Source organism: Maniola jurtina, chromosome 13, assembly GCF_905333055.1.
Source record: "Maniola jurtina chromosome 13, ilManJurt1.1, whole genome shotgun sequence".
Lineage (NCBI taxonomy): Eukaryota > Metazoa > Arthropoda > Insecta > Lepidoptera > Nymphalidae > Maniola > Maniola jurtina.
Window position 1 is genome coordinate 11,165,767 of NC_060041.1, and position 27,450 is coordinate 11,193,216.

The 27,450-nt window shown below is 37.2% G+C and overlaps 1 protein-coding gene across 14 annotated transcripts in view; it reads right to left on the minus strand.

The window, feature by feature from the left end:
* LOC123871043 (mitogen-activated protein kinase-binding protein 1) overlaps positions 1-27,450 on the minus strand; it is a 117,228-nt gene that overhangs the window by 12,308 nt on the left and 77,470 nt on the right. For 5 of the 14 annotated variants that reach the window (XM_045914599.1, XM_045914598.1, XM_045914600.1 and 2 more), the window contains exons 4-28: positions 22,609-22,768; positions 21,270-21,338; positions 21,011-21,115; positions 20,377-20,487; positions 19,162-19,344; positions 16,452-16,612; positions 16,011-16,146; positions 15,271-15,432; positions 14,688-14,803; positions 13,871-14,075; positions 13,309-13,443; positions 12,958-13,068; positions 12,461-12,550; positions 11,819-11,949; positions 11,251-11,379; positions 10,864-10,986; positions 10,426-10,571; positions 9,939-10,036; positions 8,648-8,764; positions 7,345-7,434; positions 5,883-6,007; positions 5,349-5,493; positions 5,058-5,202; positions 4,637-4,761; positions 4,261-4,387 (exon numbers count right to left, since the gene is read on the minus strand). In XM_045914599.1, coding sequence (XP_045770555.1) covers positions 4,261-4,387; positions 4,637-4,761; positions 5,058-5,202; positions 5,349-5,493; positions 5,883-6,007; positions 7,345-7,434; positions 8,648-8,764; positions 9,939-10,036; positions 10,426-10,571; positions 10,864-10,986; positions 11,251-11,379; positions 11,819-11,949; positions 12,461-12,550; positions 12,958-13,068; positions 13,309-13,443; positions 13,871-14,075; positions 14,688-14,803; positions 15,271-15,432; positions 16,011-16,146; positions 16,452-16,612; positions 19,162-19,344; positions 20,377-20,487; positions 21,011-21,115; positions 21,270-21,338; positions 22,609-22,768 — 3,245 coding nt within the window. Of the gene's footprint in view, positions 1-54; positions 4,053-4,260; positions 4,388-4,636; positions 4,762-5,057; positions 5,203-5,348; positions 5,494-5,882; positions 6,008-7,344; positions 7,435-8,647; positions 8,765-9,938; positions 10,037-10,425; positions 10,572-10,863; positions 10,987-11,250; positions 11,380-11,818; positions 11,950-12,460; positions 12,551-12,957; positions 13,069-13,308; positions 13,444-13,870; positions 14,076-14,687; positions 14,804-15,270; positions 15,433-16,010; positions 16,147-16,451; positions 16,613-19,161; positions 19,345-20,376; positions 20,488-21,010; positions 21,116-21,269; positions 21,339-22,608; positions 22,769-27,450 lie in introns of those variants that run through there. The other 9 variants (XM_045914593.1, XM_045914591.1, XM_045914592.1 and 6 more) reach the window with 7 other exon arrangements.

A 27,450-nucleotide genomic window follows, 5' to 3' on the forward strand; every position in this document is an offset into this window, starting at 1 on the left:
CGTTTGAAGTAAAAAAAATTTAAGCAATTAAAACTCACATAACATCAACTAAATCTAAACAATAATTCATTGCATTGATTAGAAAATAATGTAACGGTTGAAAAGAAATAGATCGATAGACATCGACAGAGAAGTCTATTAATAAAAACAACTAGAAGTTTATATTTGACCAATTTGAGACACAGGCAACAGCAGTATTGCTTTCAACAATAAAAATCATAATAAAAATCGTGCGATGACAATACAAAAATAACATGCTAACATCGCAATAAAGCCATGATTTGTGATGTGTTGTGGTTAGTGAAATCAAATAAACGGGGTACTGTTTCGGTCTATACAGGGGGTCACAAGATATCACAAATATAGCTAAAGCTCTTCCTATAAACGAAATTAGAACCAAAGTGAAATCTAGAAGCGCAAAAAAGGATCGCCACGACATCTAAGTCTCATGCGAGTCCAACCTGTTATTGGTGAGAATTTCGACGGCAAAACGGGCGTTATGGGCAACTTTCGAACTAAACCCCTTAGGGCGTGCCCCGAATTTAAAACCGGTCGTATTCTACTAGACGATGCAACGTATTGATTTTCCGCATACATTCTAGGTGGTTCGCGAATTATTTTTCTGAACGGCACTTTTGGTCTGTTAAAACCGTAAAAAGACATCCTTTTAGGTGAATTTGTACAACTAGAACTCGTCGTCGACGATTCGTAGTTTTCACTGTCCAAATGCACATCCGTTTTTGGTATTACCATTTCGTTATAAACCCTTTGTGGTAGTGACTTTCGTGGTTTCGGTACGTTTTGAAACGTATTGTTCAACTGTGGCTTAGGTTCGGGGTCTGTGACTTCGATATTTTCATTACCAGCGTCGTTAGATACATCTACGCCCCCAACAGTCAAACCGATTTGATCCGTGTCCAATATATCTGGTAAACTCAAATTGCGTTTGATTTCTTTATTTTCGGAATTTTCAGTGTCTGTATCAGCTTCTTCTAAAGTTAGAGAAGCAAAGTTTGGAACAGTATTTTGTTTATTCGCTAACTTTTCAAACTTTCTAGACAAAACTTTAACTAGACCTTTTCCATCGTTAATATTGGCTTTCAAAGGTTTCATACGCCACTCTTTTAATATTTTCTCCTGTAACATTTTTCGTTCTTCCATTTCTACCAACTTGTTGATGATTTCTAGCTTACGCTCGATATATTTGTATTTTTCGAAATCGTCATTTCCCGGAGCTATGTTTTCCTTGGCTTCAATGTTTTGGCCGCTATGAGAAGGAATAGGCTTATCTAGTTGATTTTTGGCAAATTTCAAATTTGTCTGATCTTTAATAGTCTTGCTATATCTTTTATTTTCTTGTTCTGCGTAGTAATCTAATGAATCTTTTGCAAAACCATGACTGTCTTCAATAACATCTAAAGAATCCATACTCACGTGAGTATTTTTTTCTGCCCTCTGCTGCATAGCACAAACTTCTAGACTATCCATTTGCATTTCAGACCTATTCTCATTTACATCGTTTTCTTTGACAAAAACATCAAAAGTTTTCTCTGAATTATCATGTGAATCTTCTACGTTTGAATTCTTGTCTTCTTGTTTTCTATTAGATATATAATTTTTATTTTGCAATCCATCCAGTTTAGCTTTGTACTGGGAGGTTATGGAAGAACTAAGTGTAGATTTTTCTAAACCCGCTTTTAATCGATTATTAAGCTTAATGGAAGACGTTCTTTTAATGGGTTTAGGAGGTTTATGTGGCACAAATTCCATCGTTATTTTGGCATCGTTATTATTTTTATTCTTTTGACTAGAATCTCTCTCTAGGCTCTTTGTTGCGTTATTGTATTTAGAAACGTTGGCTTTCTCTTTGTTCTGTTGATTCTTATTAATTTTAGTTTGAGTGTTCTTTCTAATTTGCTCTTCGAATTTTTCAAGATTCTTTTTTACATGAGAATTTCGTTTTTCCATTAAATTTTTTAATGGATTTGGTTTAGATGCTGGTTCTAAGACAACTTCAAAGCTGCAACTTTGGGATTTCACCATTGCATTTGAATCACATCCTTCCATTTGGCTCTTGTACTTATGTTTATCGATGAATTTAGGTTGTAGTGATTTACTGGTATTAGCCATATAATCTGCTTTTTTCAACCTTGGTATTTCATCAACCTGTTTCTTTTCTTTGCTGTATTGTTGAATGTTACTTCCGTCGAAGTAATAGGCAATATTTTTAGCTGGTGGTGGTTGTTTAGAAGCAGAGTCATACAGGCTTTTGGAACGCGTAACAGTTTTATGACCAGAATATTCTCCCGCTGGAACATCAAATCCATAAATTTTCTGTGCTGATGGCTTTTGACTAATAACTACTGGTGCTTGATCTTTATAATCTGTTTTTGGACTACATCTTTCAGCAAGGTAATTGTTATACAAATACCCGGTTAGGTATGGCACATTATTTGGACTTGAACCATAACTTTTGGATGTATTATCAAATTCGTAACAGCTTTGGCTGTTTGGTACTCCTGTAGGGTTGTTTTTCTGACGGATCGGCCTTGTTCCTTCGAAGAGCATTTCCAAGGGAGCACTTTTTGTACATTCAGAGTCATCAGATAAAACACTTTCCAAGGAGTTACAATTAGTTCTTGACATCTGATTGTCATTGTCGAGAAATTCGTCTGACAAGACTGATTCTTGACTACAACTTGATTTCATATATTTTTTCTGGTTTAAAAAGAAACTAGCACTACTGTGTCTGTGATTTTCTAAATATTTCATGTCAGGTTCATTGATGTTTTCGGATGAACAATTTTGAGAATCATTCAAATTATATCGACTTTCCGTGAATTTAGCTTGTTGGAATGCAACCTCATTGCCATATTTAAGGAATATTTCATTAGATACAGTAGAACAGTTAGAATGATCACTTAACACAGACTCGTTGGATCGAGTTATACATCGTTTAGTTAATACGCTTTGACATCTATACATATTGTAATCTGGATACATGTCTTCGTCTATAATATCATCTAGATTCGATGGCATATTTCGTGGCAAAGTTGAACTTTTCTGAGAAGTATAAATCATTTTGACAGGAACTGCAGGTTTGTCATAATTCCCATAAATTTCATAATCGGAAACTGCTCTTCGAGGCATGGTGTTTCTTTTATTGTGTTTTCTGCAAACTTTCTTAGAATAAAGTTTATTCTTGCAACTAACATCTTGGCTTAAACTACAATCTTCAAGGGAGTCTGATGAGAAATTCCCATCGTCTTTTTCCTCGAATTCTTTAGTCGGTTGTAAATCTAAATCACTTTGGACGTTTGGTTCAAATTCATCTAAATCACCATACTTTTTAGTTATTTCAGCAATCATTTTTTCTGTATCACTCTTAATAGTGTCTACAATGTTTCTGCTATCTTTAATCTTACTATCAAGACCGATGAAAAAGCTAAGAGAATTTCTTTTTCTTGTGTCAATGGCAGGTTTCTTTGGGTTTTCTTTCTTTTGATTATTTTCATGTTCCGCAATTTTATCCCCCCATTTACATTCTTCCGATACGGGTGAAACGGGACACGACTTATAATTTTTAAATATACTCCTAGCATTGGGCTTTGGCGTTTTCAGTTTAGGTTTTTCATTAAGATTTAAATGAAAATTTCGTGGAGGCAATTTCGGAGGTTCTTTTTCCTCACAAGCGGTTGGAAATAGGCGGTTAAAAACTTTGGATCCTGGTTTCTTACTCATGTCAACTGTAAATGATAAGTTCTGCTTTTTTGGTATATTGTCTTTAGAGATTACTATGGGCTTCGTGTTTAATGGTACGTTCATGTTTTGTCTGTGATTTTGGCTTGAATGTAAGTTAACTCTTGGTGGTACATACGGTGGAGTATTGTCAAAATATTCCGGTATGATTTTGTGGTTTAAATTCGCAGGTATGGCGTAGGGGTTTTTGTTCCGAAAGTCCATATTTACATTCTGATAGTTTAAGCTATCAAAGAAGTTAGTCGATAAGCTATCTAGATTCTCTTCGTGGCAAACGGGGGAGTTAGAAAATCCTGGTCAGCATTAAGGGGGAATACATGTGGTTAGTAACAGTGTATTGCTTCATTAACGATATTACATGAAAATGATTTCATAGCAATTTTGTTAAATAGTGGCTGATTATAAGATGATCTAAAATATTTTAATATTTAAATTTTATTCTTGTTTTATAACCAGCCACATTAGCAATAGCAAAAAATATGCATCCACGTAATAACTTACCATAAGGTCTGGAATTGCTCGGTATGGCCATAGAGACTGGTCTATTGCGTCGCGAGCCATCCTTCTCCGGGATGTACGACAGATCTGTGGTGGATTGACTCGATTTCAGATTCGATCGGAACGCCACCTGGTGACAAAATTAAAGCTCAATTTTTAATTTTCACTCTTCCTACTATTAGTCGGATGACAATTTGAGCTAGTCGTGCGGGATGACAGGACAACTTGTAATGAACACTTCTCAAAACCTACTGAAAACGCTCCTGCTCATTTCACTCGGTACTCATCACTGACAACTGCAATATTACTTAATTCCAAGACGACTATTCGTTATCATCGCCTGTATTCCACCCAAACATTAAAGTGCACAAATACATACACTTTCTAGCTGTCTCCTAGTTTCTAATATCCTCCTTTGTAGTTCTTCTCGTCTTCTGGCCGCCTCGGGGTCCACCCTCGGCGCTGGACCGCGGGACAAATGTTGAGCTGATAAAGAGTTGTTACCTGCAAAGATAATAAAGTAGCCGTCAATACGTAATTTTAGCAAAAATCGATGCCGGATTTCAGTCAAATAGTAGTTGAAAATTCACACAGCCTAGCACAGAGCATGTAGATTTATTCGGTAGCTTTCTGCTGGACTTACATTTCATAAGAACTTTTATAGTCAGGAGCTTACAACATTTCTGCACTATCGAGATATCTTCTTCTTGAAAAATAAGACAAAATTCTCCATAAATGGAGCGTCATTAGTTGTTAAAAAAACTGAACTTTATATACAAGTTTTTTATTGTTTTACTCACTGGTGACATGTGTGTCCGCTTCTAGACCACTAAGACTATCGAAGGCTGACTTGATGTAACTTTCCCTCCGGCCCACAGCGTCGATAGACTCACACGAGCCCGACAGTGGGTTGCGTTCCGCATTGTCGCCTGATGGTGTCGATACCTGGACAAAGAAATCTAAAAATGTATTTGTTGCTTTTTACGTTTCAACTACTCAATAAACCTATGGGTCCCCCGGGATTTTCAAAAATCTAAATCCACGAGACGACTTGCTGTGAGGGAGCATCACCCTCAATGAATGGTACTGACCTCGTCGTCCTCGGAGTCGTGCGGTGAGCCGCTGAGCGAGGCCGAGGCGGCGGGGATGTCGAGCCTGTTCTCTGCTCCCCAGCGCCGCGCGCGCCGCACAGACTGCCGCAACTCCAGCTGATCCATTGCGTTCACCATAAACTTACTGTGAGGGAATAAATAACATGTAGATTGTATGGGCAAGGTAATTTCTATTGGATTAATTGGCTATTTTACATTTCGAAATTATTACAGTCCGACAGGGCTCTTTTGGCACTTGAGTGAGGGCGCAGTTGTCGCTTTATGCCGACACAGTGAACTATCAACAAGTGCCATTCTCTAGATGGCGGCTTTACTTCCGATTTTGGCCACGCGCCAAAAGAGCCTTGTCGAACTGTAAAATGGTTTTTATAATAAAGTCGTCAAAGCTGGCTTCGGTGACTCTTTGGTGATCTCAGATGCAAATTACGCAAGCGTTTTTCAATTTTTTCGTCGTGCCAGGAGCGGCTATTTCATACGAAATTGAAGCAAAATAAAACTGTTTAAGCCACTAACCTCGCAGTCTCGTCGTCATTGTTGCCGGGATAGTAGGTGGGTCTGTTTCTGCTTTCTGACGACGATGTCCTCTCACCGTCCGAGATATCTTCAATATCGCCGTCGTGTTCCGTCGACTCTTGGTCCTGAAAATAAAGCGAAAATTGTGAACAATTTTATTGAGAGCGTGTGTATGTATCGCGATTTTGTTTATCGAGATTTAGCTTACTTTCTTAGGTATTTTAAGTAATAACACTCAAAAAAAAAAAAGCCCTAAATCTGCTATTGCCCCGCTTTAATGTATAAAGGAAACATCCACCTAGTCCTGGGAAACAATCGTACACCCTGAGGCGCTACACAAGGGGCCACAGAAGGTAAGTAGTGATTGATTGTCATGTCAGGTACAAACAACACGAAAAGTAACAAAAGTGCCTAAAATAAGTTGGTTGAAATTTTGCATAGTATAAAATTTAGAGTGTGCCAATAACTGTCCGTCCCCTTTTCACTATTGAACTACAAGATACCATAAGATATTGAAAAAGAAGAATGGAGATTTCTCGGTAAGAACATGAGCCTTCGTTCACCCGGATGGAAAAAACGTCATACAAGTGGATTTACTAAATGGCTAACATGTTAGAGTTTTTGTCGCAGTGTCGTAAGTTCAACCCTCTGCGGTGAGCATTGAATTGAATTTAGCTTGTGTTTCATACGACGCTTTTTAACACGTGTTAAAAAAGTTCGGTCAACGAAGGCTACTCTAACGAAACCTAATTAAAGCTAGCTTAATTACTACCCAAATCACTGCCCATATTATAAATGCGAAAGTATGTTTTTACTTTCGTTTGTTGGTTTGTCTTTTAATCACGTCTCAACGGAGCAACGGATTGACAAGATTTATTGAATCCTTATAGTTAAATACCTGGAGAATAACATAGGCTACTTTTACTTTTGAAAATCAAAGCGTTTTCACAGGATTTTAGTAATACTATAAATTATTGACACCTACCTCAGTCACAACTTAATAGGTTAAAATAACAAAAAATAAAACTTAAGTCGCCATGGTTTAGCTAAGTTTCCTTCTCTCTCGTACATTCTAACATTTTCAATGATTGTGAAAGAATCAGTACACTTTTAACAAATGTGGCTCGGCAAGTCAGAATTTATGTTTATTTTAGTATTTTTACTGTAACATTAGTAGTATTTAAATATTATTATAATTAGTATAGTATTCAAATATTATTAAGTTATTTATAGAGAAAAATTGGGAAAACATTGAGTATTTTTCATCGCCATTTTTCTCTATCAAAACTATCTCCCTATATGTCTAAAATGAACGTAATTTTATTGCTTAGAACTTGGCCGAGCCACATTTGTAAAAAGTGTACCCAATCCTTTCACAATCATTGAAAATGTTAGAATGTGCGAGAGAGAAGAAAACTTAGCTAACCACAGCGCCTTAAACAAAATGAAAATAAAATCAAACCTCAAATTTAAAACTGCCGAGGGAGGAGTCGTCTGTGTGGTGACGCGTTCGCGCGTCCGTCGTTCGATTTTTCGATAAATTTAACGTCACCTACAATTGCCGCAAAAATTAAATTTGAACTAAAATAAAAAAAAAGCGTAGGTATAAAAATATTAATTAAACCGTAAATATTAATGTTATTGTGATTTAAATAAACGATGTGCGTGCGCTGATGATATCAGTTGCGAACATTTTTACATTAAGCAAGCAAATTAATATTTGCCAATACAATACGTCCCCTATAAAAGCATTACCAGTTAAAATATTAAGTTCAGTTAAAATATTATTTTTCTCGTATATCATTTATCAAGCTAACTTTCCCTATTCATTTTTTAATACTGCATCCATCTGAATAAAGCGTAGAATTCTTAATTATAATATGTGTTACATAATTACAAAGGATTTTTAGCGTACTGAGATATGCGCAACGTACATAATAATCAAGCGAATACTTTATGAATAAGCGTAAATACAGTGAAAGCGAATGATGTGACAAAAGCGCATGAGTTTTTCAAAGCACTAACCGGTAACCAAAACTGCGTAACATTTGATGGTAATTTTTAGGGTCCGTATTTTAAATAAAAATGATGCCCGTGATTCTACTAAACACGATTACGGCTCGTCGAATAACAAGCCTTACCTAATTTGACACCAGCTTAACAATTTGATGTACGATTTTTATACGGCGTCTGCACAAAAATGTATGTATTTCAGTTTCTTTGTTCCGCCATAACTTTTAAATGCTTGAAAAGATCAAGATGTATCGGGTATCGTTAGAATCCTTATATCATTCCGAGTGATACTGGCTATAATTTTTTTTTTTGAAAAAAATAATAATGTGGCAAAGCAGTCATTTTCCCTTTTTTTTAATTAGGTAGGTACTACTTATTTTCATTTACTCAATTTACTAATTACGATATAAGAAACAACGCAATCTAGTAATCTAACGCTGAGTTGTTCGAAACAAAGACAAAAATTTAGGTGGATATTATATTAACTTATTCACAAGAAATATATGGAATCCAGTGATTAAATTAGTTTAATCTCCACATAATTTTTTAAATTCCTTTCAAACAAATTTTAAAATGATAATAATGATGTGATTGCAAACAAGTGACACACACGATGCCAAATGCGAACAAAATCAAAACAAAATGCGACAAACGTGTGAAATCAAAATTGCTGAACGAACAAACATCACAATTAATGCAATAATCGAAAAAGCGAAAATCAAACACAATGCGAAATTATAGAAAAGTAAAACCTTCTCGACCCTCGGCGATATTGACAAGATATCGTACGTTGTTTTCATGGTGGCGTCAAAATTTCGGAAGAGCGCCTCAACGCCACGCAGTTGGGATAAGTTGAGCGATTTCGGCCTCTATTTTGTATGGAATAAGGACCACAACCTTGTGAGATTTGTATGTTTGGGGTGCGCATTGAATTTCATTGATATTTGACCTATATCCGACATTCAGCGTAACTGAAGTTTACAAACGTGCCATCGAATCTGTCCAATCAGGTTGAATGACAAGTGGTCAAAGTTACGTTACGGTTACCAACCATTAACCGTCAATAAAAGCAAACGGGTTGCACAAGTGAGGGTTTGTTAACTTTGGACATTTTAACCTTAATCATACGTGTTAAGAACCGAATCTCTATATTTTCTCTTTTTGGCTCAGTAAATTAATCAAATAAAAAATAAAATGAAATTCAAAGCGCACCAAAATAAAATTAACCAAAACCTTTACATCCAAATATTACATTGCATACAAATATACAAAACATTTAATGTAATGTTCAGATGTTTCACATACTTTAATGTACAAAGGAAAATAACAGTTATAAAAAAAATACAAATATAAACCTCCACCACAATGCTTTTGTGAGTGATTAGACAGCACAAGTTAGTGACTATATTATGTTAAACAACTGTACACATTATTTGTGCAGGAAAAGTAGGATACTTTTTGTTCTAAAATCATAAATAAAATAATTTTAACTAAATTAACTGCTAAATAATTAAAATGCAAATTATTATCTGCTAAATTAAAATATAATTTTGCAATAAAAATAAAACATTCTGTGCATCCATAAAAGCAAGAAGTGCACATTATATGGAAATAAAATTTTACATAGGTACCTAATTATACCTTTTTCATGACTTTTTGCTTGTTAAAAAAAATCGAACTATAAAAAAAATAAAAATAAAAAATAGAATAATAGAGTTGTCACAAGGTTTTTTATCATAATTATTATGTAGTTAAAAAAATAATCTATGACACTATTAGGTACCACCTCGATTAACGATGGCGGCCTCAAAACAGCTAGGTATTTTTTTGGCGGCCATTTTCGGCAGAAATGACGTTTGAAAGTTACTTCAGTACGAAAAAAGTTCTCTCAAGCAATCTTTCAACCTAATGAAGTTTTGCTTCAATAAAAATTAAAAGTTTTTTGCTTCTATATACAATTTTTTCATTAATTTTCACAATACTACATCACACACACATATAAACGACACACATTATTTGTGTTATCGGATAAACAATACATACCTGCTTGCCTCCCGGCTCTCTTCGCTTGTCATTATACCTTGTGTCCGTACCACTGTCGATAGAACTGTCTTTAGACCCATCGGAATCACCGCGTTTATCTGCAAAAATAAGTTAAAAGTTATGGCTAATTCTGTTATACACAATCCCTAAACTAAAAGATCTAAATGTAGTGCTATCCTTTCTATGAAAAGGATAGCCATACATTTAACCACGTTATTTTAGTTTAGTTTAAAGATGTTTGTCGAACTCAACGATCGCGGGATTTCATTGCCTTATTAATAAATAGAGCTTTTAATTTATGATACTAACTCCTTGGTACTGTAAAACATCTCGATAAATGATGGCAGCCTCATAACAGTTGTTCTATTTGGCGACCAAGTAACGTTCTTTAAACCTTTCTTCTATCCAAAAACCAGCCTTAAATCGCGCCTAAAGAGCTTTTACTTGAATTTACACTCACAAGATATGAATGGCAATCACTTCTTACCAGGATTAGGAAATATTCTAGTAGCCCACTTCCCTCTAGTAGGCGGTTGTGGAGGCATTTGGCCGGGCGCGGGCCGTGGGGAATCCGCAGATAACTCATCACCCAGGCTCTTCTTTGCCCAGGAAGGTAAACGGCCTATTCGTAGCCTGAAAATGTAATACGTACTTAATAATCCATATGGGAGATATGGAAATGTTTCTAGCTATGACCAATATTGACTTTGAAACCATCCAAGACCGTTGTGCCCCAAATCAGTATCATCAGAAAGGCAATAATGCGAAGATAATTTTAGACCAATAAAATCACACACACATACACATACACACAAACTTTCGCCTTTACAATATTAGTGTGATAAGTTTGATAGTGTGATCACTTGTACAGTGTACCGCAAATATAAACGTTTCTTTCTTTCCTAACAGATGTTATAAGACTTACGTATAATCCGGCACAAGGGGCGTAGTGAATTTGTCTTCCTCTACAAGTTCTTGCGGAGGCGATCCGAGATGCGAGTCCGTTTCGCTCTCCAATCCCGACACCCCATTTGTGGGCGCCACTTTCCTATAAAAAAAATACATTTATATTTTTTACATCATAAAATCAGTATGATGAATACTTAAAATCACATTTATTTTTTTAATATATCAAATCAAACTCTGGTGACTTACAGTAGTTCTTGTAATAAATTAAACTTTAAATGTAAAATCTAAGGTGTGGTGCACAGATTCTTCAAACATAGGACTAACAAATCAAACACAACAATTCAGCTCTAAACCACAGAGTCTAGGAACTTGGGATTTAGCATGTAGGTTTTTTATTCATTACCTTCCCTGCCGTATCGCCTGTTGTGCGAGGCGCGCTCTCATGGTCACCACCATGTCGTGCGGCACGCGCCATACGAAAATACAGCCGTCACCCGACGCCGATATTAGATGCTGACAGTCTGGAGTGAACCTAGAAACATCATCCAGGTATTACATATAATATATTGCCAATACCCTGTTCAGGGAAACGAGTTAACAGGAAAGTATGACATATGCAATTTTTTACTGCAAATCTTAAATGCCGACCGTTTTGAGTGAACTTAGAAAAGATCTTCCAGGTGTTACATAGGTTGCCAACTATACACTCTTTCAGGGAAATGAGTTAAAGGAAATTAAGAGACAAATGCAATCTTTAAGGTGTCTCGTAACTTTCTTCTTCTAAATATATAAAAGCGAAAGCTGACGGATCTGATAGTGTGTTCTATTCACTTTGATATCCAAGTTTTGATTAATATTTAATACTCATCTCATCTTTATGATAACCTGCCTGTCAGTCATAAAATATGAGAATTTGTTAAATTAATACATGATTTTCATGAATGGAAGGCACTCAACTACCCTCTCCTTACCTCAGTCCAGTGACGATTTCAGAATGGCCATACATAGTAGCCATGCATTCGCCGGAGTAATAGTCGTATACACTGAGGATTTTGTCCGTACTTGAGGTAGCCAAGTAGATCCCACTACTATCCAATGCCACCTGGATACCAAACAGATGAAAGTTTATAACAGTTACAAAAAGACAAAACACTGAAAATTAAATCTGCCAATACTATTATAGCCCAGCCATTAGAAAAACCGTCCAAGTTCGAGTCAGACTCGCGCACAGAGGCTTTCGTACTCGGGTATGTTTCCGACATTTTGCACGATGTACCAAAAACTATTATGCTTAAAAATAAATAAAAATCAGTATTAGAATGTACAAGTAAAGTTTTAGAATGAACAAAGTAAACTACCTGCCGAATTACAGAATTCTAGGTCAATGGGAAGTACCCTATAGGTTTTCTTGAAAGACACGACAGACAGACAGACGGACAGACAGACAACAAAGTGATCCTATAATGGTTCTGTTTTTTGAGGTACGGAACCCTAAAATATTATTCATCACCAAATTCTATGCTAAATATGACTACTTAATAGATTTCAAATCACGATAGAAACTTTCACAAAATCTGGCCTGTTTATGAACTATGTTTTGCTTAAATAACTACCTTTATTAGGGTGCCATCTTCGGCCGTAGTCCCTCGGAAGGTTTTCGTATGCCTGCCGTGCGCTGCGCTGTATACACGGACGTTGCGATCCTAGAAGCAAACGAACTGATATATTGAACGAATCTATAAACAGATGAATAAGAATGGTCGATTTCTCTTTGACTTCATATTCTTTCCTAGCCCATTGGTGCACTCTAAATCTAAATTCTAAATTCATGCGAACGAAGTTGCGGGCATCGTCTAGTCACTACCCATATCATCACTACTCATATTATAAATACGATAGTGTGTTTGTTTGTTTGTTGGTTTCTTAGTTTGTCCTTCAGTCACGTCGCAACGGAGCCACGCATTGACGTGATTTTTTGCATGGGTTAAAGATCTGGAGAGTGACATTTTTGTCCCAGGAAATCAGAGTTTCACGGGATTTTTAAAACCTAAATCCACGCGAACGAAATTCTGAGTATCAACTAGTCTGTCAGAACAGAAAACACGCTTACCTGACAAGCAGTCAGTATATGCCTTCCGCCCGCGTCGACTTCCATATCGTAGAGCGTCGTTCTTCCCGACACGTTCTGTCCTCGCGCAAACTGGTAACTGCCGTCTTGCGTCTGAACAAGAAACGGATATACATTTGTTATTATTTAACTACTAATAATAAGGCGGAAAAATAACCACTATAGAAAAGAGAGGAACAATTTAAAACATTTTTTTTTATAGGGTGACTTAGTGGAACTTAGTGCTTCCATTGTCTGACTTATTATAAGGGTGAGGTAACCCTGATAATAAGTCAGACAATGCAGTCTAACATGAATCTAAATGAACTGTATAGTAAATAGTATATAACTCACAGTTCTAAGTTGCCTAAACAGTATAGTTTTGTCCGCGCCGCACGACACCATCTGTAAGCCGCTGCCGGAACTTAAGAATCTAACTGCCGTGATGGAAGACGAGTGCTCATCTAGTGTCTGTAGGATTTGGTAGCCCTGAAACAAAACAAATATATTTAGAAAAATTAAAAATTGAACTGAACTGAACTGTTTGAATTATATTTATTTATTTAATCATCTTTATTGCTAAATAATATTACAAAGTATAAAAAATACAGGATACACTTAAAAATAAACGGCGACCTTAGCTTTTCGTGCCATTCAAAAATAAGATTTCGAGGCAGTACATTGTGGCGTAACTTATAAGTGGTACAGAAGTCGGCGGGAAAATCGGCAGTACATCGACCTTTAGAAAAGGATTTCGTAGAGCATTGTCTCTGTCACTCATACCTATGTGACGTTATGTTTGGTCTTATGAACAGAGACAACGCTCTACGAAACCGCTATCTCTTTCTAAAGGTTGATGTACAATATTTCCTGCTGGGCACTGTAATTACTGTACTTTTGTATCTGACACACTCACCCGTTCAACTAGAAAAACATGCACAAGGCGGTCCCTCGAAGCCGAGGCAAGTAATCGAGGCGAAGCCGCATACTCGAGGCATAAAACTTCCGCGTCGTGCGCCTCGAGCGTGTGTAACAGAGTCCCCGAGCTGTCGTATATCCACACGTTTCCCGCTCGGTCGCCCGCCGCTATGTGTCGCCCGCAAGGCGATACACGCACACATCTGAAAATAAATTTATGTTATACAGGTTGATACTAAAAAAGATAGTGGAAGACTCCTATAACTACTAATTTGTGAGAATAGTCGATACTAGAATTAATTTCTTAAACTGGATCATTTCAAGTAAAGATTTTTATATAAACCTATGAGGATGTTACTGCCATTATCGCAATTAAAATACCATAAGCCTACGTTGTCATATTAGTTTACAAATTGCGAAAAACCAAATTAAATTTGATATTCGAGGGCAGGCCCGTCTCATGCCCCTTAAGTATATTTATTTGTATATAATACTAAAGTTATGAATGGCGAGCTAACAAGGAAATTTAAAGTTTTTGTTATATAGCTCCACTAGCCTTTAATAGAGATCAAGACTTCATTGGACCAAATCTGAATCAAAAAAATCCAAAAAAAAAAAAAAAAAAAAAACAATAAAACTCAAAATCTACACTTACATTGTTACATAGTTTGTAAGTTTGTTTGAATGTAATATCCAAAACTTCTTTCCAAAAATTCTTTCACTGATAAATAGCTACATTATCCCCAAGTGCTATAAATTGACGCGGACGATGTCGCGGGCATAAACTAGTGTATTAATATAATGAAAACACGTACCTGACACCGGTCTTGTCGTCGTAGGTCTTAGACTTATCCTTATCACTAGTGGCCGTCAGATCCACATCCTTGAGGAACTTCATCTCGGGGTCAATATACAGTACTTTGGTTAGTTCCTGTTGATAAGATAAAATGGTCCAGTTAAATTTGAATTTTAATATATATTTTGATGTTAGTTTCAATACTATATTGATATTGTGAAAGTTTTTCCTTGAGAAGATATTTTAGATTGCAAAATATTGAGTGGCAAGGCTTACAAATTGGTCCATTTCATAATGAAGCGAAGAAGAATATGTCGCGCTAAAGAGGAGTGGGTTATCAGTTGTCTTTGTCAATTTCTTGTCTTTCACCGAGGGGGCCCTAACTGATTATGTTCACTTTACACGTACACGCCGACTGCATCAGACTGCTTATTTACATTGCTATAAATATTAGTTAGGTGGGGTTTGAGCACCCACAATCGCACGGTGTTGTCGCTAGAGCAAGAAAGGAAGATCTCTGTGCAGAGGGGGCTCTGTTTGACCATTTTTACTCTTCATAAACACACTTAGTGATATAACGCTGAGTGTGACTGCTCACTTACATTGCTATAAATATTAGTTTCGTTAGGTTTGAGCGCCCACAGTCGCACGGTGTCGTCGCTGGAGCAAGAGAGGAAGGCCCCCGCGCCGAGGGGGCCCTGGCTGATCATGTCCACTCCCCATATACACGCAGAGTGGTATAGCGCTGAGTGTGATTTGCCTACCTGTCGAAAAAACGTCCAATTAAAAAGTTTCATACAGAAAATCCACTTGGAACAGACCCTAGTGTGTTGATAATACTAGGGCTTACATTTTTAAACAGATTAATATTGAAATTAATTCTACTATTCTTGAAACATTTTAGAAATGATGTGTCACTTTGATTTTACTCTGCACCAATGGATTGTAAGCCGAAGGTTGAGATCTATAGAGCGCATTTTGGGTTTGCTCAAACTTAAGACACTGTTGAATTGAGACAGCGTTATATTGCAGGCATAAATCTGTCTCGTTTTAATTGAAACTTAAGTCTTAGCCAAGTCCAAGTACGCACTTGTATGCTAAGATCTATAGAGCGTACTTTAAATTTGCTCAGACTTAAGTCAGAGTTAAAACGTGACAGATTGATGTGAGCATTATAACGTTGTCGCCTTTTAGCAGTGTCTTAATTCTGAGCAAAGTCAGAGTACGCTCTATAGATCTCAGCTTAAGTCATCATTAAAGTATAACATCATGAAATAATTCATTTCCATGTAGCTGAACGGTCTAAAGTAATTTTTGAACAGTAAACTTTATCAATACATACCCTCTTAATATCTCTGACATCCCACACATATAAACTGTGGTCGTTGTATACACAGGTCAGCTTGTGGTTGCGTTCGTCGTAGGTCAAAGCTATTGCGTCAGGGTACCTCGCGTTGTTTGGCTGACTGAACATATGGCTGAAACAATATTTTTGTTACTTTAAAGATATGTACTTATAAAAATGTATTTGCTCGACAAATACATTAGTTACCCTACTGTGTGGTTGCTAAACTGTGAAGTAAGTCCCGGTCTGGGGTTAAAAAAATATTATTTGTGCAATGAAATGTTACTAATAAAATCTATCAGTTTGAGTATCACTTGAATATAACGAAACAATTAATTAGCTCTAATGCGCACCGGGTTAGCGCGGGGGCTGTGCGGGTGTGCGGGGCGTCCCAACCCTGATTGCCATCTCGACCGGTCGCGTACTATAGTAACTTACTTAATATTATGTCCCTGCGCGACATCGACGCCGAGGTAGTGGGTCCGAGGCAGCGTAGTGACGTATCGCAGCGACGCGGGCGCGAAACATCGCACGATGCCTTCCGCGCATCCAACGAATATGTACTCCGATCCTATCGCCATGCAGTTGGCTGATGTTGTCTGTGAACGAAAATGTAAAAATGGAGATCCCTTCTTTAAGAAACTCTTTAAGGTGCTTTCTGGTGTTTTCTTCATACAAACGTAGGAGGGTGATCAGTGATCACCCTCCTACTGATATTATTTGATATTATACGCTCAAAACTAAGTGCTACATCGATTTGTCTCCTCATTATCTACTTTTATTGATACATAAAACATTGCAAAAAATATTGATTTTAAAGTTATGAGCCTGGAAAGATTCCTATTTTAACACTAAATATATATCACTATTTAAATAACAAACTACTGGCTATTTGTATCTACCTCTAATTTATTAAAATATACATACATACACTGGACAGCAAATAAACCGGGCCACCCACTACCTTGGAAGTCTGATTCGATTTTCTCAAAAAGTATAAAACTTACAACTATCAAAATTATACCTGCAGAAAGTGCATTTCATGGTGATTAAAATGAATGGAAATTCATTGCGATTAATCAATTAATTAAGTGTTTATTAAGGATTTTACAAGGAAGAGTCGTTTTCCAGCCATGTTAATCGTAAGTAATCATGAAATGAAAACAAAAATTAAAGCCAGAAACAAAGATAAAATTAAAAAAAAGTTTTTGGTCAGTATTCAGTATTCCCTCCCCTTGCTCGGATAACTGCCAGCATCCTCGTATTCATCCACCTCACGAGCCTGACGATGAAATCTCAAGGAATTGCATTCCGCTCCTCTTCAATTGCGATTCGCAGCTCTGGAAGCCTTGTTGGAGCCGATATTCGGGCCCGAACCCGACGTTTCAGCTCATCCCATAAGGGTTCTATCGGATTCAAGTCCGAGCTTCGAGCTGGCCAGTCCATTGTACGAATGCCCACGTCGCATACATACTGGGTCACCACATGAATAACGTGACGTCGTGCATTATGATGCATAAACTGGCATATTCTGCGCGATATATCCTGCGTAAGGTACCACATGGTGTGCGAGGATTTCAGTAATGTACCAATGAGATCAATCCACGTGTACAACCCCCTGGTTCGATGAAAACTAACGCTGTACATGCGGTTAACGAGATGCCGCCCCAGATCATTACAGATCCTTCTCCATTAGCAACAGTTTCTTCGATGCAACACTGAGAATAACGTTCTCCGGGGCAACGATATTGTCTCAGACGTCGATCATTTCAATGTAGACTCACCCTGGTCTCATCAGTGAAGAGTACATTACCCCACTGTCCTAACGTCCAGTCCCTATGCTCTCGAGTAAATTCAAGTCGTGCTTCATGGTGGGCTACCGTCAATGCTGGGCCTGTTGCAGCTCTCTTTGGAGTCAGGTTCCATTCAACAAGTATCCTTCTGATGGCGTCTGGGCTTATGACCACTTGGCGTTCGTCACGCAGGCTTTATTGGACTTGAACTGCGTTGAGGCGGCGATTTCGCAGAACAGAAGTTGGATATCGGACGTCGGCATTCGTACAATGGACTGGTCAGCTCGAAGCCCGGACTTGAATCCGATAGAACACTTATGGGATGAGCTGAAACGTCGGGTTCGAGCCCGGATACCTGCTCCAACAAGGCTTCCATAGCTGGGAATTGCAGTTGAAGAGTATTGGAAGGCAATTCCTCGAGATTTCATCGTCAGGCTCGTGAGGTGGATGAATACGAGGATGCTGGCAGTTATCCGAGCAAGGGGAGGGAATACTGAATACTGACCAAAAACTTTTTTTAAATTTTATCTTTGTTTCTGGCTTTAATTTTTGTTTTCATTTCATGATTACTTACGATTAACATGGCTGGAAAACAACTCTTCCTTGTAAAATCCTTAATAAACCCTTAATTAATTGATTAATCGCAATGAATTTCCATCCATTTTAATGATCATGAAATGCACTTTCTGCAGGTACAATTTTGATAGTTGTAAGTTTTATACTTTTTGAGAAAATCGAATCAGACTTCCAAGGTAGCAGGTGGCCCGGTTTATTTGCTGTCCAGTGTATTATACGCTCATTATACTGTAAGCTCTTTTTTTAGTTTAGTATACATACATAGTAATTTTCACTACCCCTTGAAATAATAACAGCTGGTCAATTGATTTTAGTTAGCAATTTCACTACTCACCAACAGATGGCGCTACATGTATCAAAACAGACAATTATTGAAAAATATATTTAACTAGCTGATGCCCGTAGCTTTGCTTGTGTTGATATAGGTTTTTAAAACCCCATGGGAAATAATTTCCGAATTTCCGGGATAAAAAAAAGCCTATGTGTTAATATTATTTAAATGATGTGATAATACGGCGTTATTTACTAGTAATGCTCCACTTATCTTTGCTCTGGTGGATACCGGGCTTTAGTAAGTGATTTTGTGAAGTGGTTATAATAAAAAAAATACCCGGCTGAGTTTGTTTTGGGCTCTTCTAAGACCTGGGCGCGTTTGGAACCCTCGTAGCTTTAATTTTAAGTTTACGTAATTACTTATCAAATCCTCGTATCTACTTTGATTAAATGATTTTGTTATAGAGCTGTGAGAGCTGGAAATAAGGACTAAAGTCATCTCTTACCCGCAACTCCACCCACTTGTCCAGCAACCTTCTGCTGTTGAATTCGCACAGCAACCCTCCCCTTGTGATGGCATACGTGCTGTCGGCCGCCTCGCCTCGACCGCATACGACGTCACAGAACTCATTGTCTTTTTGCTCGCCGAGGATGGCCGACCTCCCCATCAGAGGTACAGGTTCTTTAAACTGTGAAGAAATATATATATTGTGATTTTATTTGTTTCTCAACTGGCCATAGCAGCTCAGAATAAAATGTCTCCCTTGATGTGATCAATGCTACAATATCGTCTGACTAATAAATGTTTGTCAAAGTATTTCATAGAGTTCGGAATCGTGACCTATTATTTTCAGTGATAGGGGAGTTTTCTTGAGATAATAATGTCGTGGGCTTGATCGTTTTGTTGCTTTCGTTGCTTTGATCGATCGAAGTTGGCGCGACTTGATCATTTTCGAGGCTATTTTCGATTAGGCTTATTTTTTTCTTTCAGTTTGAGTATGTTTTCGATTCTTAGACTTAGACAATTTTTATTAAGTGTGACATAATTAAATAAATCAACAATGAATCAGACCCGCTAGCATGTAATGATGCAGCCTAAGATGGGGCGCGCTAGCCTAGAAGATACCTATTTACTCTTAACTTGAAGATGGCCATATTAAATTTGGAGAGGAAAGCTAACGCCAGAAGGGCGCTCCATATCGGTCACTCCGGCGAATAGCCGCCGATAAAGGTCACATTCGGACCCAAAGCCTCACATCTCAAAGGGATCAATAGTTACTTAGCCCAGCATAATCGATTGCTGTGTTTTGGACACTACGCTACTCTCCTATCAAAAATTTAATCACATATTGAAGACATTTTAATGATAACAAATTAAGCTGATTGAAATTGCGTTTACATGTGGTTATGAATAATGATATTATCACGACGAATTAGATTTCATGAATTACGCAATATAATAATCAAAAAGTTGCATTAACTAATGAGAATCATATTAATCATGTAGATAACTCTATTACTGTCTAGCTTATCAGTACAAACAAAATATATTTAATGTTTGCATAATACCACTGATAACAATTTTATAACTGCAAATTCTAGGATCTTGCTATATAATAAAGTCATTGTTTGAATAGTATAGAGATACTGACTTATATTAGTTTCAGTGTTCTTTGACAGAGTATTATAATAATTAGGTTGAGCAAAATAACATAACTAACCTTAGCATTTCTTGAATATTCCAGATACCAAAACTTCACATGCCTAAAGCCGACTGTTACGAAGTAGTTCCCACTTTCTGAGAAACTGACTGCTTTAACTCGAGATGATACCTGAAAAATGATGAAAATGGTCTTGTTACATTATGCATACCAAATCATTAAGATATCGCAATTCTCATTGGTCCACATTTTTATACCGACTAAAATTCACAGTAAGTGACATTAAAGGAAGTATTTTGTGCTGGATAGAATCATTACTCTGCAAAATTCCTTGATACTCAAGGATCAACAAGATTATTTTGCTATAATCAGCTGGAACCAGATTGATCTGTATAGAATTTAAAGAGAAGGATTTGGTGGTGTCGCATATTGTATGCTTTTCCTATTTTTGTAGAGTAACAGGAGGGAAGACGGTGGCATATAACGCATTCTGCACATTGTACCATATTTTTTTTTTTGTTCCAGAAAGTTGTAACAATAAAGAGACAAAGAAAGAAAAAGTGGTCAGGGAGCACTCATCTCTATAAAAGATCTAGTTTTTACGGGATTATAGCAAAATAAGTTGTTCCTTGCTGATGTAATTTAAAATTTAGAATTTTAGAAAATATGAAAAAACTTAGATTTAGAAGTTTACCTTATTGCTTGCAAGTTTCAGATTGGCGCGCCAGTCCCAAACATTAACTATCATGTCATGTTGCGAACCGACCGACACCAGATACTTGGAAGATGTTGAGAACGCCTGAAAATAATGATTGTTTATAATTTAAATGTAGTCCATACCACAACAAGAAGGTCTTAAAACAGAAGGCATGCTGAACTAGCATGCCTATTGCTAGTTATGACATGCCCTAATTGCAATAGCCCTTTAAAATAACTATAGAAATAATACTTACTACACAATTAACTCCATGCGTGTGCCCCGGGAACTCGGCAATCTGAACCGCACCAGACGCACTTGGATCCTGAAAAAAACAATAATATGACTTTGTCTACTCGACACTAGATGGCATTAGTTTATTATCACGACACCAAATACATCCCTATAGTTAACTCACGTACGTATGGTTTTATTTTCAATGGTATTTAAATAAAACAAATTATACCTAATCAGTATTTTTTTTTTATAAAATTTATTAGTGTCCCCTATCATTTTGATGATCAGTGAAACATTGTACTTTTGCACAGTCTGTGGTAGTAGACTGTGAACAGGTCTATCCTTATCTGTTATTTACCCACAATTTGGAAAAATAAATTAGATTTGATCTAGTGTGGCAAGCCTACACGTTCCGTAAGTTCAGTTGATACATATGGAGAAATTCAAATTCTTTAAAAACTTCCTCCCTATCAGGTACCTACAGTTCATGCGTGTTTCCGTATTTAAACAATACCTAATAATGTTCGCAAGTATTATGAAATATCTATAGACTGACCGCTCCATCGGAATAGGCCTCTGTTCGGTAATAACATGCAAGTCACGTTCGGTTTGTGCCTAAGACAATCTTAGCGTTCGTTCCTAAGAAAACAACTATATTTGTCTCCTACATTTGTACTTTTTGCACGTGCAAATTGTGGTGATGTGGTCTAAGGTTGGAAGTTCTAAAGCCTTAAACTAAATAATATATCAACCTTTTTTATATTATAAGATAAGCATCGCCTTTTTGTCTCCTCTACTTTATAAATACGGATCTATCTGATATTGTCTGTCTATGCTTTCAATAAATCAATCAGCCTGTTTGCGTTCACTGCTGGACATATGCGTTGTCTATGCTTCACGAGGGCACATCTATACAGGTCACTCATCTAATTCGGTTTCGTATGCAGTCGCAGAATTTTTGACTCTGTTATGGTCGCCAGCATACATTCTCTTAGATGTTTTTAGTTCACTTCCTTGTCATCCTATTCAAATTCTAACAGGCTCTTTGATATTATCTCTATTATATATTATATTCTTGATATTATCTCCCGTTAACTTCATAAACAAATAAAAACTACCTAATTTTGGTAACATAACGAATCTTTCTTAAATCTTATTTTTTTAGCGACCTTTGAAGTTGTGAGTGAAGGTTAGCAGAAGGCTCAAAACTGCGCCTGAAAGCATTTGAATATTCTTTAAAGTCTCGCCTAGCTACGCAGATAGAGCTGTATAATATAAAGCTTGCTTCGTCGAGTATCGTAAGTACATTGCATACAGATAAAAAGGCACTGCACACTGTCTCGTTTCACATAGCTCACCTGAAGGTCCCAAACGCGTACGGCGGGCGCATGGCCGCACTCCCCAGTGGCCAAGTACCGGCCGTCCGGGGAAAAAGCAACACATGTGACGCTCTTCCTTGACGCGTTGAGCACGTGAGTCTGCCGGTTCTTGCGCGAGTTGTAGAGGACCACCGTACATCTACAAATTAAATGAAGTATATTTAGTTAATTGATCTTAAAGCTACTTGATACCTCAGAAGTGTTTTTAAGGTTAATCAAACATTGTACCCAACTAAGTTTAGGAATTCTATACAACCACCAAATTAGCACAAATAATGTGCTTGTACCTATATTGGGAGGACTAATAATTTAATATGGTGTCACTAAACCGTACGAACGAATTTGCCTTTAATTTAAAAAATAAAATACGAATGTATGAGATCTATCTGGAGTTTTATAATATCTTTGCAAAATGTCCTTGTGAATTATTTCAACCCAGACCTAGCGCGCCTAACTCTAATAAACGGTCATTAAAAGTATTCGTGGTTCCAGCAACAGACACGATGGCATCCGTCCGTGAGAAAGGCCACACATTCGGCATACATACAAATAAGGCTGTCCTGTAATATGCGCAGTTCACATTAATGACCAGAGCGGATGTAAAAGCGGAGATAGCATAAGAAATAGCGATAGTAAAGAGAATCAAATTTTTGAAAAACATTATCTTACGAGAGCCACATGGTCGCATTAGTGACCCAGCTCTCTAACTCAGAATTCAAAAAAATAAAAACACAACACAACAACACTATCACAACCCCTTTGTTGATGCTTTGATAATGAAAATGAAGACTTTAAAAAAAAAATATACTATATATAAGGATTGTATATTGTGAAGCGGGTCAGAAGGTTTATTAAATGAACAAGAAATATGTAGAGATCCGATGAACACAATTCCAGCCGTGTAATAAACATACGACTTTTTGTAAAATAGTCTTAGAAATATCATCTTGTTTTTGAAAGACCTATTCAGGGATATTCCACTTAATATGATATGCAATATTTTTCATTTGTACCGCCATTTTGGATTTTATGGCCGCCATTATGGTTTTATAAAAACAAAACCTAGCCAAAACCATCGCAAGGTTTAGACTTTAGATGAACAGATAAACACTCCATTGAATAAAATTTATCCAGCCGTCGTTGTTGGGATGTTTCAAGGGATTATAACCTCTCACAGAATCCCACATTCATACCCAGAGAGGCGTGAAAGATAATGTTATTTATATTTCGATTCCCGTAAACATTGCTGTCGAGCAGTCAGGTAAAACAGGCATCGAATTAAGAACTTCTGCCTCTTTTATGTTGGTTAAAATAAACTCGCTCCTCTTATTACTAACACCACACTAGACCATAACCTAAACCATGGTAAGTTCATGTAAATATTCACATACTTGCGGACGGTTAACCACTTTGTATGTATTGCATAATCTCGCGCCATGGGACGTGTGTGGACTGTGGTGGTATATGGTACCTTGATATTAAAATATGATTAAGTACTTTTTCGACAAACTAATATTTTAATGAAAAATAGCGAACAAACGAGCAAGCGGGTCACCTGATGTTAAGTGATTAGAGCCGCCCATGAACATTTGCAGCTCCGGAGGAACCGCCGATGCGTTGCCGGCCTTTCAGGAATTTATTGGTCCGCTAAAAGTTAGTCAAGCTAAAAGCGAGGCAGATAATCGCGAACCGGCATATACATACTTTGGTACTACATACAGATCGATTAAAGAACCTCTTTTTTTTAGATTTTTTAGAAGCTCTTTTTTCTGTTCTTCTTGTTTATTTCATTTTGAGTTCTCGTACTAGTCGTAATCATGGAACGGCCTCTCAAACCGCATAGTTTACAGTTGATCCCTGCACGCCGTGAAACACTGGACAATTTTACGGAAGAGGAAGTCGCTGGGGTCGTTAAACTGAGCCAAGTCGTATTGTGTGCTCGTTATTATGACGTTTTGTTGACATTGTTTACTCAGTTATTATGGAGAAACTCATATTTTATTGATATACAAGCTACAAATGCTCCAAAATTTTTAGACTGTGGTATTTTTCCAGAACGGAGCGTTGGTAGATCTGCCAATACATATTTGGTGGATAGACATCATCAAAGGAGTCGCAAAGAGTGACTGGATTCAGGCCGACACAAGACCATGTCCAACAGTGCACGTCAATCGGTTGGCGATGATGATGATGATGATGATGACGGTGTATTTTCAAGTTTAAGGAATCAAAGCAAGTGGCTGGAAAACCTAGGCAGAAGACCTGTATTTTAGTGATGAGCTCTTAGAGAGGACTATATGTATCTAGTAGATAGACCTCTAAATCATCAGCATGCTGATGCTGATATCGTAAAATATTATAACAATAATTATTTTTAGGGCATGCACTTAAAACTAACAAACACGATCTTACTCCACAGAGCAGAATTTATTTTTATTTTTTAACCCAATGTTTATAGTTTAATTTTAAATTACTTAGTGCCTATTTCACCAACGTCGAGTAACGTTTACTCGAGGAATGATTTAGGCGTAATGACTAAAAACCTGCCAAAATATCAAATTTACTCTCAGCTCTAGCAGCGGCCCTTAGTAACAATAATCTATTTTTTACTTCGGTTCTTAAGTAAAATAGCACTAAATAATTACAAAACGTCGTGGTAAATCTTAGTAGTAATTTACTTAGCGCGTAGAATAAAGTGGAGGGTCCTCCGTATACCATACGTGTATGGCACATCATAGATACAAGGACCTACCTATCTTGAAATAAAGCTTTACTATTAAGTCGGCTACCTATTGATTTAAGGGCGCGTCCACCGCGCCCCCGGCCACACCCGCCTGTCTGTATGTACCTACTCAATTACTCTAAAAGTCTAAACTATCCAACCCCTGCCAGTCCATCATTAAATACTCCGAAAACACTCGTGGGGTTCGTAACGTGGCCGGGGGTGAAATAATGAAGTGCTTGAATTTTTAAGGCTGCTGTTGTGCGTTTAAATAATAAAATATGGCACAGACTTGGCAGGAAATACGTTTTCCTTATTACATCCATAGAGTACAGCCAGGTAAACATTAAAAAATAAAATTATTCTATCTCTGTTCATTGACTCCTCGTCTTCGTGTAAGTATGAACCCTGGTTTAAAAGGGGACCGCTTAGCTTTCAAAAGATTTTAAATCCGGATTGACGTGATGGTGACCTAACGTCCACTCCAAGACCGTTTAAAGAATAATAAAAATGAGATTAACAGAGTCACATAACTCATAACATATTTAATTCATAAATCTCTGCATATGGACTATTGCATTAATAATTAAGGATCCCTAAAACAATTTGTTCGCGCCATAAACGTACTTAGTATTAAGATACTATTTTGTTTCGTGCCTTGTACATGCAGGTAGGTACGAGTATGTTATTAGTGGATGCTTCCATTAACTGGATAAGCCAGCTCAAGCGTGCCGGGTATTCCAATTACCCAATAAAAGCGAGGGCTGATGAATTTTTTAGCGATGCGCCGAGATGCCCCTAATGTAATGAATAGCTTTAGCATTCAGAACCGGCGGAAAGTCGAACCGGTAGAACAAGGTTCAAAAAACCGATCGTTCAATTATCAAGTTCATTCGTTTGAACTTTTTATTTTAAATTGTTCATCCCTTCTGAAAAAGATTCATTTCAGAAATTCCACCGAAACGAAGTTTGGGCATCAGCTATGTGATGGGGCTCTTAGGCAGTGACGGATTAACCCTTAATCAAATTAAGCAATTGCCTAGGGCATCACGTCTGAGGGGGCACCAGAAGAAGCACAAAAAAATCTGTCCTTAGGGCATTCACGTCTCACTCTCACGTCACGTGAGAGTAGAAACTTTTCTAGGACTAATTAGAAAATTCGCGCGTTTTAAGTTGACATAGAGTCCGATCTAGAATCATAACCCCACTCCCGCTTGCCCACTCGCTGCCCGACAATTCGAATGTCCCCGAAAGCCGCAAGGCGCATTTCAATAAATAAATAAATAATTATGCTTTGGTTTTTATTGTTGTCGCACCTACTCCACTTCTAAAGTACGTTACTTCTCATCATCTTATTTTACAAAAAACTAATGTTTTTAGGCGGTAAAGGTTTAATTAAAGACCGATTCTAGTTAACATACGGATAGGGGGGCCCACAGGCATGGATTGCTTAGGGCATCAAGTAGTCTTAATCCGTCACTGCTCTTAGGTTGAGATTACTTTGACTTTGCCCAGACTTAAGACACAGTTAAAACGAGACGAGACTCTTTGACATAAATCTGTCTCGTTTTAATTCTTAAGTAAAGTCTGAGCAAAGCTAAAGTACGCTCCATAGATTTATCCTATCCTAATATCGTCGATTCAGGATTATACCGTTACACTCACACTAGTTCACTCTGACAAAGGCGCTTAAACTGAAGTCATTCTTTAAAACTACAAATCACGCAATTGTTGTCATAATATAAAATCTTTTCGTGCCCTATGTATGGCGTATCTTACTGTCAAGACGTTAGGTCACTTAGGTGGTCAAATGCGGTCGATGACCATGCATTGCATAATAATGATGCAATACAGCGTCACAATCACATCCGTGCCCTAAACTTTATGCTAACCCAGGAGAAAACGTGAACAGCATTAGAAACAATTATTTTGATTAACATTACATTAGAAACAATTATTTTGATTAACATTAAGAATATTGTTTGTAAATTGAAGACTCAATAGCTGAACGGTCAGGGACAGAGCGGACATAAAAAAGGAAGATGATACAAACTCCTTTGCAATATCTTGTCGTACCCTCATAACCAATCCAAATACTA